The sequence below is a fragment of the Saccopteryx bilineata genome, chromosome 1, assembly GCF_036850765.1.
Source record: "Saccopteryx bilineata isolate mSacBil1 chromosome 1, mSacBil1_pri_phased_curated, whole genome shotgun sequence".
Lineage (NCBI taxonomy): Eukaryota > Metazoa > Chordata > Mammalia > Chiroptera > Emballonuridae > Saccopteryx > Saccopteryx bilineata.
The window spans coordinates 156,271,693-156,289,440 of record NC_089490.1 but is presented as its reverse complement, the minus strand read 5'-3'; the positions used below and the strand labels follow the sequence as shown (position 1 = coordinate 156,289,440).

The 17,748-nt window shown below is 48.1% G+C and overlaps 1 protein-coding gene across 4 annotated transcripts in view; it reads left to right on the top strand.

Annotated features, from left to right (window-relative positions):
• The first annotated feature begins 10,852 nt into the window (after positions 1-10,852).
• Positions 10,853-17,748, top strand: part of DOT1L (DOT1 like histone lysine methyltransferase) — a 74,308-nt gene continuing 67,412 nt past the window's right edge. For 3 of the 4 annotated variants that reach the window (XM_066276860.1, XM_066276887.1, XM_066276854.1), the window contains exon 1: positions 10,853-11,154. In XM_066276860.1, coding sequence (XP_066132957.1) covers positions 11,074-11,154 — 81 coding nt within the window. In that variant the 5' untranslated portion in view covers positions 10,853-11,073. Of the gene's footprint in view, positions 11,155-12,207; positions 12,350-17,748 lie in introns of those variants that run through there. The other variant, XM_066276868.1, reaches the window with a different exon arrangement.

Below are 17,748 nucleotides of genomic sequence, written 5' to 3'. Positions count from 1 at the left end.
CCAGGATCTTTATAAAATACTCAAAAATAGCTCTGCCCACTTTACTTAGTAAGAAAGCAGGTCCCTACTTTTCTAAACCCTATATTAATCCCTCTATTGCCTTCCTTCCCACAGACAATAGGAGCCCTGCCTGTGAGAGCACTGGCTAATAGCTTGAGCTGTGGAGCCAGACCATCCCAGCTCAGTCACTAACTGCTTGTGACTCAGGCAAGTCACTGAATCCATCTAAACCTCAGTCTTTTTATCTGCAAAATGGGATATTTATAAAGTATGGTAGGCAGACAAATACCCCCCACCCAAGATCTCTACACCCTAATGTGGAACCTGAATCTGTCAAGTTATGTGGGAAAAGGGAATTAAGATTATAGATGGAACTAAAGTTGTGAATTAGTTGACCTTAAATTGAGGAGTTTATCTTGAATAATCTGGGTGGACCCAAGGTAATCACAAGGCTCCTTAAAAGTGGAAGGTCAGAGGCCCTGCCGGTTGGCTCAGCGGTAGAGCGTCGGCCTGGTGTATGGAAGTCTCAGGTTTGATTCCCAGCCAGGGCACACAGGAGAAGCGCCTATCTGCTTCTCCACCCTCCCCCTCTCCTTCCTCTCTGTCTCTCTCTTCCCCTACCGCAGCCAAGACTCCATTGGAGCAAAGATGGCCCGTGCGCTGAGGATGGCTCTGTGGCCTCAGCCTCAGGCGCTAGAATGGCTCTGGATGCAACAGAGCGACGCCCCAGAGGGGCAGAGTATCGCCCCCTGGTGGGCATCCCGGGTGGATCCCGGTTGGGCGCATGCGGGAGTCTGTCTGACTGCCTCCCCGTTTCCATCTTCTGACTGCCTCCCCGTTTCCATCTTCGGAAAAATGAAAAAGAAAAAAAAATAGAGGCTGGAAAAGTCAAGGGGATGAACCCTATGCTAGGCCCTCCAAAAAGGAATGCAGCAGTCAGGGTACTCCAGAAGAATAATATGTGCAATAATTGCCTGAGTGGTATGGCACAGTGGATAGAGCATCAACCTAGGATGCTGAGGTACCAGGTTTGAAATCCCAACATCACTGGCTTGAGCATGGGCTCATCTGGCTTGAGTGCAGGCTCACCAACTTGAGTGCGGGTCAGTGGCTTAAGTGTGGGATCATAAACATGACCCCATAGTCCCTGGTTTGAGCCTAAAGTTGCTGGCTTGAATAAGGGGGCACTGGCTCGGTTGGAGCCCCCCCCCTGGTCAAGGCATGTATAAGAAGCAATCAATGAAGAACTAAAGTGCCACAACTATGAGTTGATGCTTCTTATCTCTCTCTCTTCCTGTCTTTGTCTTTCAGTAAAAAAACAAAGAGAAAATAATATGTTATAATAAATTTGTTATTTTAAGCCATAAATTTGCAGTTCTTTGTTACAGCAGCAATAGGAAAATGGATACAAAAAGAATGTCCTTCATAGGGTCCTGGTAGAATCAGGTAAGATTATGTGCAAAGTGTGTGGCCCAGCCCAGGCATGCGCATGCAATCAGAGCTTAATAATTGGAAGTGGTTTAATTGCCCAAGTTCCCCAATGCAGGAAAGTCTGGACTCTGGAGGGATCAGTGAGCTGGATCTTAGAGCAGAAGGACTGGCAGCAATTCTTCTGTTCTGTGCACTTTCTGAGACTTTAATGCGGTCTGTGGAGAGCTGTCAGCTCTGCCATTTCCCTTCCAAGGGAAATTTTGTGAAATCACTGAGAATTCCCAGAGGAGCTGGCAATGAGATTTCATCCTCTGGATGCCTGTCATTGCCATGAAAAAAAATTCTGCCTGTGGTTCTGGGGGTTCTCAGATATCATAAAGGCCATCAGCATAGTAGAAGTAGTCACAAGCTAAATTTCCAGTGGAAAATGCTGTGATGGGGAGCTGGCATCTAGGAGTGTGTGGCGTGCAAGAGAGCAGATAAATAATTCACTGTTTCTAGGGGACTCTGCAAACCACAGCCCCCAGGGCCAAGTCCAGCAGGAAGATGTTGGTAAGGTTTGTGCTATGTTTGGGGATAGAGTGAGGCTTTGCCAACCCCCTGCAAGCTTGCCAGGCATGGCTAGGCAGTCAATTCCAAGAGGTAAGTGTTCTGCTGCACTGCATCACTAACACACTCTCTGCAAAGGACCGCAGAGTAAATATTTTTGGCTTTGCAGCCCACATGGTCTCCGTCACACGGTCAACTGTGCAGTTGTAGTAGGAAAGCAGCCACAGATAATGTGTAAACAAATGTGTGGTTGTGTTCCAATAAAATTTTATTTATAAAAACCAGGGGTGGGCTGGATTAGACTGTCTTAAATCAACCCTCCTCAGGAGTGGGCTCTTAACACCTCCTAAAAGGGCCTCAAGGTCTGGAAGCCTGGTTCACCTATTGCGGGATGAGAGGACAGACAGCAGGGATGCACCCTCTAGATCAGTTGGCCTGTAACCAATCCACTAAATGACCTCACATATGTGAGTGGCAAGACCAGCAGAAAAGCCCAGCTGGGCCCAGTCCAAATTGCTGACCTACAGACAAGGAGTGAATTTAATGATGGTTGTTTTAATCCTAGTCAGGGATCTATGCTCTGACAGCTCTACTGGGAAGCCCTTGCAAGCTCAAATGGCAAAGGGTATGGATATGCACAGTCCTCTTGCAGGGAGACTCAAATAGTCAGGAGCAGTGATTTCTTCCTCCCTTCCAGTGCTGACCACTGTAATGTATTTCCTATGAGTCAGGAAGAGCCTTCTTACATGCAAACATATTTTAAATATGTGTACACATATACTTAAATACAAATATCAGCTTGTTCTGCACCTTGCTTTTTCACCTAACATGTCATCATGTCACATACATCTTTCTCCATGTGGACATCTTTCCAAAGTTATGTCTTCTGGATGACCTTAAATTTTGCATAAAGATTCATAAATCTATATAATACGTCTTCCCTTCTGACACAGAGGAATCCGTGCCTCCAGTCCTGCCAAGAATGATCTCATCGACCCCAGGACAAAGCAAATGAGGCAGCAGGAATGCAGCAAGGGGACTCTCACAGGATTCTAGATTTCTATGACACAAATCTACCCTTGTCTGCAAAGCTGGTCAGGTCAGTGTGATTCAGATGTGCTATCATTGTTTTGTTTTTTAATTAAATTATATAGGTTTCAGGTGTACAATTCTATAATACATCATCTGCATATTGTATTGTGCTTTCATTCCAGCCCCCCAAGTCTTTTTTTTTTTTTTTTTGTATTTTTCTGAAGCTGGAAACGGGGAGAGACAGTCAGACAGACTCCCGCATGCGCCCGACAGGGATCCACCCGGCACGCCCACCAGGGGTGATGCTCTGCCCATCAGGGGGCGATGCTCTGCCCCTCCGGGGCATCACTCTGTCGTGACCAGAGCCACTCTAGCGCCTGGGGCAGAGGCCAAGGAGCCACCCCCAGCGCCCGGGCCATCTTTGCTCCAATGGAGCCTCGGCTGCCGCAGGGGAAGAGAGAGACAGAGAGGAAGGAGAGGGGGAGGGGTGGAGAAGCAAATGGGCGCTTCTCCTGTGTGCCCTGGCCGGGAATCGAACCCGGGACTTCTGCACGCCAGGCCGACGCTCTACCACTGAGCAAACCGGCCAGGGCCCAAGTCTTTTTTTTTAAATAGCAACAAAATGCACATAACATTTACCATCTTAACCATTTTTCAGCGCACAGCTCAGTAGCAGTGGGGACATTCACAATGTATGTAACCGGCTTCACATCCACCTCCAGAACTTTTTCTTCTTCCCACACTCTGTCCCCATTAAACACTAACTCCCCTTCCCCAGGCCCTGGCACCAGCTATCCATTGTCCATCTCCATGGACTTGACTCCTGTAGGGACCTCCTATGAGTAGAACCACACACTATTTGTCCTTTTGTCACTGAGCTTAATATCCTCAAAGTTCATTCACATTGTAGCATGGGTCAGAATTTCCTTCCTTTTTATGGCTGAATATTCTAGTGTGTGGATAGACTACATTTTATCTACTCATCTGTTGATGGAAATTTGGGGTGTCCCTGCCTTTTGAGTATTGTAAAAGAAAGATGCATCTATAAATATTGGTGTACAAGTATCTGAGTGCCTTTTTCAATTCTTTTGGGTATATATCTAGGAGTGGAATCAGTGGATCATATAGTTTCATTGTGTTTAACTTTGCCAGGAACTGCCAAACTGTTTTCACAGTAGTCACAGCATTTTATACTCCCATCAACCCAGACCTGGTTTTATGTTTGTTTGTTTTTAATCTGAGGGGTGAAATATATACAAAAAGGACAGATATGCATTGATCTTAAATGACTAGCTTAATAAATTCTCTCTCTCTAAGTAGTCACCACCCAGACCACAATGTAGAACATATTCAGCCCTCCAGAAGTCCCATATACCCATTCCCAGTCAATACTCCCCAGAGACAACCTCTGTCTGACTTTAACACCATTCACTGGTTTTTCCTGTTCTTGAACTTTGTATAAATGGGGTTATAGGCCTGACCTGTGGTGGCACAGTGGATAAAGCGTCGACCTGGAAATGCTGAGGTCGCCGGTTTGAAACCCTGGGCTTGCCTGGTCAAGGCACATATGGGAGTTGATGCTTCCGGCTCCTCCCCCCTTCTCTCTCTCTCTGTCTCTCTCTCTCTCCTCTCTCTTTCTCTGTCTCTCTCTCTCCTCTCTAAAAATGAATAAATAAATAAAAAAAAAATAAATAAATAAATGGGGTTATAAACCAAGTCAGTCGTTTCATTGTCTGACTGCCTTCACCTAACCACTGTAGCTGAGATTCATCTGACTCAATGTGTGTCAGTAGTTCCCTCCTTTTCAATGCTGTGTGGTGTCCTTTTGTATGAAGACAGAATTTATTTACCCATTCTGCTCTGCAAGGACTTTATCGCTTCTAGTTGCTGGCTTTTGTGAATAAAATCATTGCAAACATTTTAGTGCACACTTTTCAGTAGTGACATAGACTTATTTCTCTTGGGTATACCCCCACCAGGGGAACTGTTGAACAGTTGTCCAATGTGGCTGCTCCAATTTGCATTCCTATCAGCAATGCACAGGAGTTCCAGTGGCTTTCCATCCTGACCAACACTTGATATTGTCAGTGTCTTTAATTTTGGCTCTTTGGGGGCAGGGAATGTCCACCATGCTCTTTTTTTTTTTTTTTTTTCCCACCATGCTCTAAAAGATAATAGTGGCCAGGTAATCATGGTTAATATCATCAGTCATAAGTCCTGTTGATGGCATGTACCCTTGATGTGATCTGATGAGAAGAGCCTTTTATTTGTTTGGATCTTTCTCCCCAAACCCCCTAACTCCAGTCTAACTGTAAGAAAAATGCCAGAAAAAAAAATGGAGGGACAAAATAGCTGAGCAGTAGTCCTCAAAACTTTCAAGATATTGCCTTACCAGGCGGTGGCACAGTGGATAGAGCGTTGGACCGGGATGCGGAGGACCCAGGTTCGAGACCCCGAGGTCGCCAGCTTGAGCGCAGGCTCATCTGGCTTGAGCAAAAAGCTCACCAGCTTGGTTGGACCCAAGATCGCTGGCTCGAGCAAGGGGTTACTCGGTCTGCTGAAGGCCTGCGGTCAAGGCACATATGAGAAAGCAATCAATGAACTAAGATGTCACAACGAAAAACTGATGATTGATGCTTTTCATCTCTCTCTGTTCCTGTCTGTCTGCTCCTATCTATCCCTCTCTCTGACTCTTCTCTTGGTCTCTGTAAAAAAATAAAATACAGGCCTTGGCCGGTGGCCCAGGTAGGACTGGATCCCAGCTGTGGTGGTCTCTGTCTCCCCATGTATCTCTTTCCCAAGTGTTCCCTCATCACTGTTATGGTCTCATCGCAGGTTGAACTCCCCAGAGATACTGAGAGTGAGGCTTGAGCGCAGTTGTTGACTTGAGAGGTGTAGACAACAGCACAGTGTGGCAGGCAGTTACACAAAGGAAGAGAAGGCAGCAGAAAAGGGTGGTTGTCAGGCCAGCTGCCACAGGGCAATTGGAGCTTCACCATCAGAGAGACTGGGTGCACACACCTTGGAATTATGTCACCCAAGAGGTCAGGGAACTGGGGTACTTCTACACTGACTCCTATCAATTTTGGGGGGTGGGTTGGGTAAATTCCCAGGCACTTCTGGCCTGCATAGTCCTGGACGTGTCCTCAGGTACAAGACACAGATGCTGGCTGTTGGACTCTTAAAACAGTCATGTCCAACAGAAAAGGTCAGAGCACTAGCCGGATAGTCAGTCCCTAAGTGACCTGGCTCATCCTCTCCTGTGACCCTAAATACTTCCTGAGGTGTCACACTTCCTTGTTTTTCAGCTCCAGATCAAACCCACTGCTCACAACCCACACCTGCCCAAGGTCTAGGAACAGTCCTTTGTTATCACTTGTAAGATGCGTACATCCAGATGTCAAAAATGTAAAGATGGCCAGACCAGGTGGTGGCGCAGTGGATAGAGCGTCAGACTGGGATGCCGAGGACTCAGGTTCGAGACCCCGAGGTCTCCAGCTTGAGCACAAGCTCATCTGGTTTGAGCAAAGCTCACCAGCTTGGACCCAAGATCGCTGGCTTGAGCAAGGGGTTACTTGGTTTGCTGAAGGCCCCGCAGTCAAGGCACATATGAGAAAGCAATCAATGAACAGCTAAGGTGTTGCAATGCGCAATGAAAAACTAATGATTGATGCTTCTAATCTCTCCGTTCCTGTCTGTCTGTCCCTGTCTATCCCTCTCTCTGACTCTCTCTCTGGCTCTGTAAAAAAAAAAAAAAATTAAAAATATAACGATGAAAAGAAGTTCAGGCAGCTTCAAATTAAGGAAATACACTATTATCTTTGTTAGACACACTTTACTATAAAGTAGTAAAGAATGGACAGTGTTCCTATACCTACAGTCTCTGTACCTATTCCCCTTATCTGTAGCATGTCACATTAGTATGTATATTTGTGGAAACTAAGGGACCAATTTTTTATATTGTATTTTATTATTTATTTTTATTTATTTTTATTTTTGTATTTTTCTGAAGTTAGAAACAGGGAGGCTGTCAGACAGACCCAGCATGCCCACCAGGGGGCGATGTTCTGCCCATCTAGGGCCTCGCTCTGTTGCAACCAGAGCCATTCTAGCACCTGAGGCAGAGGTCATAGAGCCATCCCCAGCACCAGGGCAAACTTTGCTCCAATGGAGCCTTGGCTGCGGGAGGGGAAGAAAGAGAGAGACAGAGAGGAAGGAGAGGGGGAGGGGTGGAGAAGCAGATGGGCGCTTCTCCTGTGTGCCCTGGCCGGGAATTGAACCCGGGACTCCTGCATGCCAGGCCGACGCTCTACCACTGAGCCAACTGGCCAGGGCAATAAATTACATCTTGTCAGTTCATTACTCACTGCTCTCTCTAGAAAAGGAGCTCTGTGAGGACGGGGATCCTCAACTGCCCTCTTGGCTGTTATGTCCCCAGCACCTGATGAGTAGTAGGTAGTAGGTGCTTAATACTAGGTGATTGAGAGATGAACAAAAGCATGAATGGATGAATGAATAAAGTGTTGAAGGAAGGAAGGAAAGAAGGAGGAAAGGAAGGAAGGAAGGAAGGAAGGAAGGAAGGAAGGAAGGAAGGAAGGAAGGAAGAAAATGAAGGAAAGAAGGAAAGAAGAAAAAAAGAAAAGAGAGATTTCCTTTCTGGCTGTGTAGAGGATGGAAGAGCAAGAAGAGGGTTAATTCTAAATGGAGTGAGTGACCATCTGGTTTGCCTGAGACCAAGGAATTCCCTGGATTTCCAGTCCTAAGACTGGGATAGTTTTGGGCAAACTGGGATGGTTGGTCATCCTACCTAATTGCAATAACAGTTGCAACAGCAAGAGTGACAGCAAATAACTTCTACTGACCAGGCACTATTGTAGCATTTCTTTTTTTTTATTTTTATTTTTTACTTTTTACTTTTTTTTAAATTTATTTATTCATTTTTAGAGAGGAGAGAGAGACAGAGAGGGAGAGAGAGGAGAGAGAGATAGAGAGAGAGAAGGGGGGAGGAGCTGGAAGCATCAACTCCCATATGTGCCTTGAGCAGGCAAACCCAGGGTTTTGAACCGGCGACCTCAGCATTTCCAGGTCGACGCTTTGTCCACTGCGCCACCACAGGTCAGGCTATTGTAGCATTTCTATATTAACTCACTCAACCCTCACAAACATTCTGATGTGGGGACTATTAGCAGTGGCTGTTAGTCAGAGGTTAAGTCCTAAGAATCCAGCCAGGGAAGGGTGGGCCAGGGCTGGAATTTGGCAGCACAGAGCATATCTTGGGACCTGATCTTGTTGGGTGGAGAAGTGTAGGAAGGTTCTGGAAAAAAATGAGCAAGAGTGACATCAGAAGGAGGCATCTAAGGAAGAATGTTCTATGCATGGCAAGTGTACATGTGATGGTCCTGGGCCAAAGGTTACACTAGACCAGGGCTTGCTTTAACATCCTTAAAATGAGGGTTGGGGGTAGACATGGCCAGGAGTCAGATAGGAGCAGCTGCTGTGAGCCACTCTGATTGGCTGCCACAGTGAAGGTCTGAGAGGACCCTGGGGTTTCTCTGCAGAAAGTGGGGAGGGGATGGAAGAGATTGAGGGGGAGGAAGGGTAGGAGGAAAGAGGAGAAAGAGATATGAATGAGGACAGAGAGAGCAAGGATGGGGGAAGAAGGGAGGAAGGGGAGAGGGAGTAAGAGGGAGAAGGAGAGAGGAAGAGAGGGAGAGGGGGGAAGGAAGGAGAGAGAGAGAGAAGAGAAGAGAGAAGGAGGGAGGAGGAAAGGTGAAGGAGGAGAGAGAGGGAGTTTCCTGAGCCACTGACTCCAGCTGTTGCTGTGGCTCATGGGGTGAAAACTTAAAATATCTCCTAGTGCTGGGAGCCTGGGGGCCAGGGAGCCCAAGTGACTGGATCTCCTCTCTGGGAGGAGGAGGGATGGCTCTGAATTCTAGGTTTCTCAGGCCGGAAGCAAGTAGTGAGAAGGGACAGACCAAAGACCCCTCTTTAGGACTTCTCCGGCTGTCCCTGACTCAGAATGCTAAATCACTCTCAACTGTGAACATCCCTATTCCACAGTAACCACTATCCTGACTTCTAACTCCTCAGCCACTGGGCCTTGGTTGGGGCTTTGCACAAATGGAAGCAACTGCAAATCCTCCTTCAGATCTGGTCCCTTTCCCTCAGCATTTCTTGTGAGAATCCTCACAGGAGTGTATGTGCTGCTGTCAAAATTCCACAATGCTCTACAACCACTGCCTCCCAACCTCACGCCTGTGTGAACTTGGGTACTTAGCTGCACATCTCTAGCCTCAGGTACCTCCCCTGGGAAGAGCAGGGACGGTACCTGCCCTCCTGGGCAGTTGTGACACTTAAGTGAGATACTGAAAGGACAGCAGTTGGCTCTCTAGCTGCAAACAATCAACATACATATATACTATATATATAACATATTCACACACATATGTATATACAATGTATATACACAGACATATAAATATACAACCGTGATTAATTGTTATAGTCAGGTGGTTGTGTTAGTGGGGATGTCAAACAGAACCCATGGAATGTGTTACATACATATGTACATATATAAATACACATACACCTAGAGATAAATGTGGGTATGCAATATACAGTATATATGCACACATATAACACATGTACAATATATACACACATGCATGTATACTACATATATACTACATGTTTATGAAAGTGTTTATGTGTAGTATATATGTATAATACACAGTATATACTTATAAAGTACATACACAGTGTACATAAGGGTGTATATGTTTACATGTATAATATACACACAAATACCAACATACTGTATAGCTACACCTATAAATATATATATAGTATATTAACATGTACAATATAATATATACACATATGCTTACATATACACTGTATATATGCACACACATAAATACATATGCATATATTCGCTATGCATACACATGTACATACACTATTACATACATACATATACAAAATTTTACGTCAATGCGTTGGCTCATCCAATGGTGCTGCCATCATGTCAGAAATCTCCAGCACAGGGCCACAGCTGGAAACATAGGGAAGGGCAGATGTTGTGGCTGGAATCTCAGGTCGTTGGAGGTGGAGTTCCCTCTTTCCAGGAAACTTCATTTTCTTCTCTTAAAACCTTCAACCCTTGGGATGAGGTCCACCCACATTGTGGCTGTCACAATTTCCTTTACACAAAGTCGGTTGGTTTCAGTGTTAATTTCATCTGAAAAATACCTAGGGGCTATATCTGGGATAAAGTTTGTGCTAGCCCAGAGAACACTAAGATTAACCACCTCATTGAATTTATGACACTTTCCTTACTTTCCCTTAAGACCATTGTCTATTAAACCGGCAGCTGTTTGGGTAGGTGACTTCCTCCTTGCCGGCAATGATTGCCCAAGGGTCTGGGCCTAGCAGACGTTCAATAAGCAGTATTTCTGTTGAGCAAGTTCTGTACTTCGACTTGGAGAGAAGGCCTGGGTTCCGGCCGTCATATGTAATAAAAAATTATGGCTTTATCATGGGGGTGAAGTCCTCTTTTTTCAAGGGCGGGGCTCGAACCCGCCACCCTAGATCTCGCAGGGTCTCCCCGGGTCCCCGCTACAGCCGGCTGAGGCGCGGAGGGCAGCCGAGGACGCGCGTGCGTGCGTTCCTGCGGTACAGTCCATGGGGCAAGATAGCAGGGGAGGCGCGCACGGCGCGGCGGGCGGGGCAGCGGGAGCGTGCCGTCGTCTCGCGCCGAACCCTCCCCGCACGCGCGTGGCAAGTGGTTCAGCCCAGTCCCCGGCTCATTGTGCTCGCCTCACGCCGGCCCAAGATGGCGGCGGCGCTGGAGGTCCCGGTCCTGTGACCACAAAGAGGGAGCCGGGGGCCGGACGGGAGCGCGGCGGCCGCGGCGGCGGCGGCGGCCAAGGCCCAGGGTGGGCCCCCTCCTCTCAGCCTCCCGCCCGCCCTCCTTCACTCTCCCGCCCCGCCCCCGCCGGCGGCGCCCCGCCCCTCCCCCAACTGTCCGACTAGTATGGTGCGACGGCCGCGCGCGCCGACATGGGGGAGAAGCTGGAGCTGAGGCTCAAGTCGCCCGTGGGGGCCGAGCCCGCCGTCTACCCGTGGCCGCTGCCGGTCTACGTGAGTACTGCCCTCTCCTCCCTCCCTCTGCTCCTCTTCCCCGGACCCCCGCCCTCCGCGGAGCGCGCTGGGTGCCCACCGAGCAACGGAAAGACTCGATTCCAAAAACACTTCTGGGGATCCATCTCCCTGCCTGCTGGGGGTCTCCGTGGCAGTTTCCAGCCCTTGCGCGGAGAGTGGGCAGGGGGGATCCCGCGCCTTCAACGGGCGCCCGAGCCAGGGCTGCCGTTGCCTGTGAGGGGCTGGGACCCCGGTCCTCCGGGCCTGGGCGGCGGGTGAACTTGCCTTCCCGTGTTTCTTGTTCTGACATTCAGGCTTTCTTTTTTTTTTGGTAGTGTATTTTTTGAGCTGTCAATGGGCTCAGTTTTATTTTTACTTATGAGGGCATTTTTTTCTTTTTTCCTTCTCTTAGTTTCTTTTTTTTTCTTTATTTCTTTTCTTTTCTTTTTAGGCAGTTTGCCTCCGATCTTGAGTGGCAGGACCAGCCCTGCCAGAATGAGGCATTCTATCCAGCAATCTTAAGTGGGTGGGCTGGCTGGACCCTTGGAAATGAGCCATTCTGTCCAGTAATCTGGAGTGGGTGGGCTGGCCGGACCCTTGAAAATGAGGTATTCTGTCCCCTAATTTCAAGTGATCCCTGGAAAATGTCAGGCCGAGCGGAAATTTACAAAGGTGTCCCCTGGGTGGTTCTAGAAATGCAGGGCGCGGGGTGGGCGCCTCGGTCTCTCGTCCTCGAGTGCGACGTGGTATGTGTCGGTGTCCCTGCGTCCACGCTCGGCGGGGCAATGTGTCGTTGGGAGCGAAAGCGCAGCAGGCGCCGTGGGCGGGCGTCTTTGGGGCGCCCTTTCGCGCGCTAGACCTGCGGGGTAGGGTGGGAGGGGCGGAGGCGGGGCCTCCAGGGGACCCGGCGGGGGAAGCCCGCGCGCCCCGCCCCTCGCGTACCCTAGGAGTGTGTCAGTTTTTGGAAATGTCGCGCCCGGGGCGGGGTCCGGACGCTGGGACCGCCGGGAGCTGGTGTCGTAGGAGGGTTTCGTGGTTTCCAGCTTGCTGCGCGCCTCGGCTTTGGAGTTTAGCTCATCCCGCACCCAGAAGCGAAGTCGAGCCTGGCCCTGGCTTTTCCGGTTGGGCAGCCCCGCTGAGTGTCCTGCGGGCGGTTTGAGTAATGGGCAGGGCCGGGAAACGTCTAAGGCCACAGGTAACAGTGGGAGAACCTTCAAAACTCTGACCAGTCCACAATCCATGTGGCTGCCCAGTGCACTGTTTAAAATTTGTTTATTTATTTATTTACTTTTAAGTGAGAGGAGGGGGGAGATAGTGAGACAGACTTCCACATGTGCCCCAACGGGGATCCACTCGGGCAACCCCATCTGTAGTAGATTCTGGAATCAACCGAGCTATTTTTAGTTTAGCGCCTGAGTCTGACGCACTGGGACTAACCAGACCAGCCGATCTATTCTTAGCGCAGGGCTAACTAACACTTGAACCAACTGAACCACTGGCTGCGGGTGGAGAAGCGGGAGAGAAGGTTGAGAGGGAGGGGGAGAGAAGCAGATGATCGCTTGTCCTGTGTGCCCTGACCAGGAATTGAACCTGGGACAGCCATACCTGGGCTCACATTCTTATCCACTGAGCCACTGGCCAGGGACTAATTATTTCTTTATGTTTAGTGACATGCAATATAATTCACTTTTTTAATGGTACATTTCTAGGGGTTTTGACATATCAGTCAGCCTGCAGGCTGCAGAACAGTCACATCATTCCTCAGTGTCCCTTCTGCTGCCCTTTGCCACCTACTGTCCCCTTACCTTATGGCAGTCACAGACCTCTTCTCTGTCAATACAGTATGCCTTTCCAGAAAATTAGATCAATAGACTCATTAGCATTTTCAAGCCAGCGACCTTTTTTCCCTTTTTTTTTTTTAGCGAAAGAGAGGGACAGACAGGAAGGGAGAGAAATGAGAAGCATCAGTTCTTCACTGCAGCACATTAGTTGTTTATTGATTGCTTTCTTATCTCATATATGACTGGGGAAGGGGGGCTCCAGCCAAGCCAGAGACCCCTTGCTCAAGCCAGCGACCTTGGGCTTCAAGCCAGTGACCTTTGGGCTTAAGCCAGCCACAGTGGGGTCATGTCTATGATTTCACGCTCAAGCCAGCAACCTCGTGGTTTTGAGCCTGGGTCTTCTGTGTTCCAGGCTGGTGCTCTATCCGCTGCATCACCATCTGGTCAGGACACACAGTGTTTTCATTCTGGCTACTTTTGCTCAGCAAAACATGCTAGAGGCTCATCCATGTTGTAGTGGGTATAAAACAACTCCTTTTTCTTGTAGTGGTATTCCAGTTTTCCATTAACCCATTAAGTTGCTGGTGGCAGGACACTTGAGATACTGCAAGTTTGGGGTGGATTATGAATAAAGCCTCTCTAAACATCTGCAGGCAGGTTTGTATGTGAATTTGAGTTTAACCTCTCTTGGGAGACTCAGGACCAGGACTGGGAAGAGGGATAGTTATGCTGAGTGTATGTTTAACAACATTTGTGCACATTACAAATTGGTATTTTTGGGCATGGAAAGAGTTAAAACCACTGTGACCCAGCATCCAGACATTTTATACTAAGGTGAAAATTTATCCAGAGACATTCATGTTGTTTCCATCACCTGCTTTTATACAGGATGGAGAAACGAGCCACAGGGATATGTAACCCTTGTAATAAGGCCTGTCGGGTTGGGCCTGGCTTTCTAGAGGCACACGGTTCTAAACTACAGAGCTTCTTTCCCTTGCTGGTCCTAGCCTCGCCAGGACAGCCCAGTGAAATTCTCAGCTAGCTGCGAGTGCTCACAACAGCCTTACAGGTTTTTTTTTTTTTAATTTTATTTTTATTGATTGATTGATTTTAGAGAGACGTGAGAAGAGCGGGAAGCATTCATTTGTTGTTCCACTTAGTTGTGCATTCACTGGTTGCTTTCTGTGTGTGCTCTCACCCGGATTGAACCCGCAACATTCATGTTTTGGGACAACACTGTAACTGATTGTGCCAATGTGCCAACTTTACAGCATACAGTGATGTCTGTCAACCTTCTGTTTCCTCACAGAGGAATTTTGCTTTTCATGGGAAATGAAGGGGCAGTACTTATAAAGTTCATATTTTGTGTTGGCTAAATGATGAATACATGAAGAACATGTACTACTTCAGAAGCTTCTTTTTGGAAGGTCAGATTACTCATGTGACCACACATTTTAAATGACTGAGCTTACTTATTCACTGATTCATTTCTTCTTAGCACCTCCTGAAAATGTGCAGCATTCCTGGGAGGGGTACAGAGGACAGTAGACAATGTTCTTATTCTTAAGAATCTTAGAGATGAAAGGTGAGTGATGTGTAAACACAAAAGTTAGCCGAGTTATAGTGCCTGTATAGGGTCAGCTGATTTTCCAGAGGAAGGAGCTGCTAGTTTTGTCCTGGGAGAGGTGTGGGTGGCTTCCTTGAGGGCCCACATCTGTGGGAGGAAGTACAAAACAACCACAATTGGGCCACACAGAAGTGTCCAACCTCTGAAACTGGCTTTTGTGCAATTGACAAACTTGAGGGGAGACCAGGGGCATTCTGTTCCTTTATTGACTGAGTTTCTGATACCCACTTGCAGTTCACAGTGGCATCATTTCTAAAGCAGGATGGTCCTTCTTGGGTGGGAAACTAGGTCTCAACTCAAGGGAGTAAATGGCATCTTGAGTTTCTGGGTGACAGGGCAAGAATTTTTGTGAGGAACGCATTCAGTACTCCTTTACCTGGGTGACTTAGTAAAACTGTGGGCGGGGGAGCAGCCTCATCGTGACTATCTCCACCCTCGGCTTCCTACTGGGAGTCCACAGTTCTCTGACGAGTGCCTTCTGAGTAATCATTCCCCTAACACTGGCAGTGAGTAGTAGTTGAGTGGGCAGGCCAAGTGAGCCAGCCATCCTGTGACTCAGAAGATATTTTCTGATCTGACCTCTCCCTCTCTGAGTCCTGCTTAATCTGAGTTCAGGTGGAAGGCAGATTAACCCTTCCACAGATTTGTGTGGGTGAAGCAGTCAGTTTAAAAGGGGAAGGGATGATTTAGTTTTGTGCTCTGGCCCCTAAGATCCAAATGCCTACTGAGCACTCTGGTCCTGATTGATGGGAGCTTGGGGGGCCCAGAAACTAGGCAGAGCTACAGGGGACCCACCCAACCAGCCTCCCTCTGGGAGCTCCATTCTTTATTTCTTTTTCTTTTCTTTTCTTTTTTTTTTCATTTTTCCGAAGCTGGAAACGGGGAGGCAGTCAGACAAACTCCTGCATGTGCCCGACCGGGATCCACCCGGCATGCCCACCAGGGGGCGATGTTCTGCCCCTCTGGGGCATCACTCTGTTGCATCCAGAGCCTTTCTAGTGCCTGAGGCAGAGGCCACAGAGCCATCCCCAGCGCCAGGGCCATCTTTGCTCCAATGGAGCCTCGGCTGCGGGAGGGGAAGAGAGAGACAGAGAGGAAGGAGAGGGGGAGGGGTGGAAAAGCAGATGGGCCCTTCTCCCGTGTGCCCTGGCCGGGAATCGAACCTGGGACTCCTGCACGCCAGGCCGACGCTCTACCGCTGAGCCAACCGGCCAGGGCCATATTTCTTTTTCTTTTTTTAAAATTTTCCATTGATTTGAGAGAGGGAGGGAAAGGGAGAGAAACATCAACTTGCTGGTCACTTAGTTCCATTTACTTGTGTATTTATTGATTGCTTCTCATCTGTACCCTGACTGAGGATCGAACCTGTGACCAGGATGTTGTTTTATCCATTGTGCCACCCGGCCAGAGCTTCCATCCTACTTTTTCTTTCCTTTCCTTTTCTTTTCTTTCCTTTGTTTTTTCTTTTCTCCTTCCTTCTTTCTTTCCTTCCCTCCTTCCCTCCCTCCCTCCCTCCCTCTCTCCCTCTCTCCCTGCCTCCCTGCCTCTTTTTAGTGAGATGGAGAAAGGGAGACAGACAGAAAGGGAGAGAGATGAGAAGCATCAGCTCGTAGTTGTGGCACTTTAAGTTGTTCATTGATTGCTTTCTCATATGTGCCTTAATGGAGGGCAGGGAGGGCTACAGCTGAGCCTTGCTCAAGCTAGCGACCTTGGGCTCAAGGCAGTGACCATAGAGTCATGTCGATGATCCCACGCTCAAGCCAGTGACCTCGTGCTCAAGCTGGTGAGTCTTTGCTCAAGCCAGCAACCTTGGGGTTTTGAACCTGGGTCCTAAGCATCCCTTGGGGTTTCAAACTGGCTGAGGTCGCCGGTTCGAAACCCTGCGCTTGACTGGTCAAGGCACATATGGGAGTTGATGCTTCTTGTTCCTCCCCCCTGTCTCTCTCCTCTCTCTCTCTCTCTCTCTCTCCTCTCTAAAAATGAATAAATAAAATAAAAATACAACAATCTTAAAAAAAAATAAGTGAGAGAAGGAGAGATAATGAGACAAACTCCCACATGTGCGCCTACTGGGATCCACCCAGCAACCCCAACTGGGGCCAATGCTTGAATCAACTGAGCTATTTTTAGCACCTGAGGCTGATGTGCTTGGACCAGCTGAGCTATCCTCAGTGCCCAGGGCCTATGCTCGAAACAACCAATCTAGCCACTGGCTGTAGGAGGGGGAGAGGGAGAGGGAGAGAAGCAGCTGGTTGCTTCTCCTTTGTGCCCTGACCGGAATTGAACCCAGAATGTTCATACAATAGGCCAACATTCTATCCACTGGCCAGGGCCCATCTTTTTTTAAAGTACATTTTATTTTATTATATTATTATTATTATTTTTAACAGAGGCAGAGATAGACAGGGACAGACAGACAGGAACGGAGAGAAATGAGAAGCATCAATCATCAGTTTCTCGTGGCGTGTTGGGACTTCTTAGTTGTTCATTGATTGCTTTCTCACATGTGCCTTGACCGCGGGCCTTCAGCAGACCAAGTAACCCCTGCTGGAGCCAGGTTACTTGGGTCCAAGCTGGTGAGCTCTTTGCTCAAGCCAGATGAGCCCTTGCTCAAGCTGGTGACCTCGGGGTCTTGAACCTGGGTCCTTCCGCATCCCAGTCCGACGCTCTATCCACTGCGCCACCACCTGGTCAGGCCAGGGCCCATCTTTTTTATCTTAATTAAACTTTTATTTTGAAATAACGGTGGATTTCTGTGTAGTCATAAGAATAACATAGAGACACTCCCATGTTCTCTCCACACATTTTCCCCCAATGGTGACATCTTATACAACTACAGAATAATATGTAATTGTATTCATCTAGAGCCCCGTTCCTATCAGCAGTTACTCCCACCTACCTCCCTAGCCCCCAACAGCTACTTATCTCATTCTCATCTCTGGACTTGCCTATTCTGGACGTTTCACATAAATTGAATCTGGCATCTCTCAATGAGCATCATGTTCAAGTTTTACCCATGTAGTGAGTGTCCGTGCTATACTCCTTTTAATGATTGAGTAATATTTCTCTATAATAACAGGCCAAGTTGTGGGGTCTTGTGGCCCTGGTGAGGCATTCATTTGGCCCTCATCCTGGGGGTGGGGATGACCCCAAATGAACTGGTACGGTGCTAATAATAATAATGAC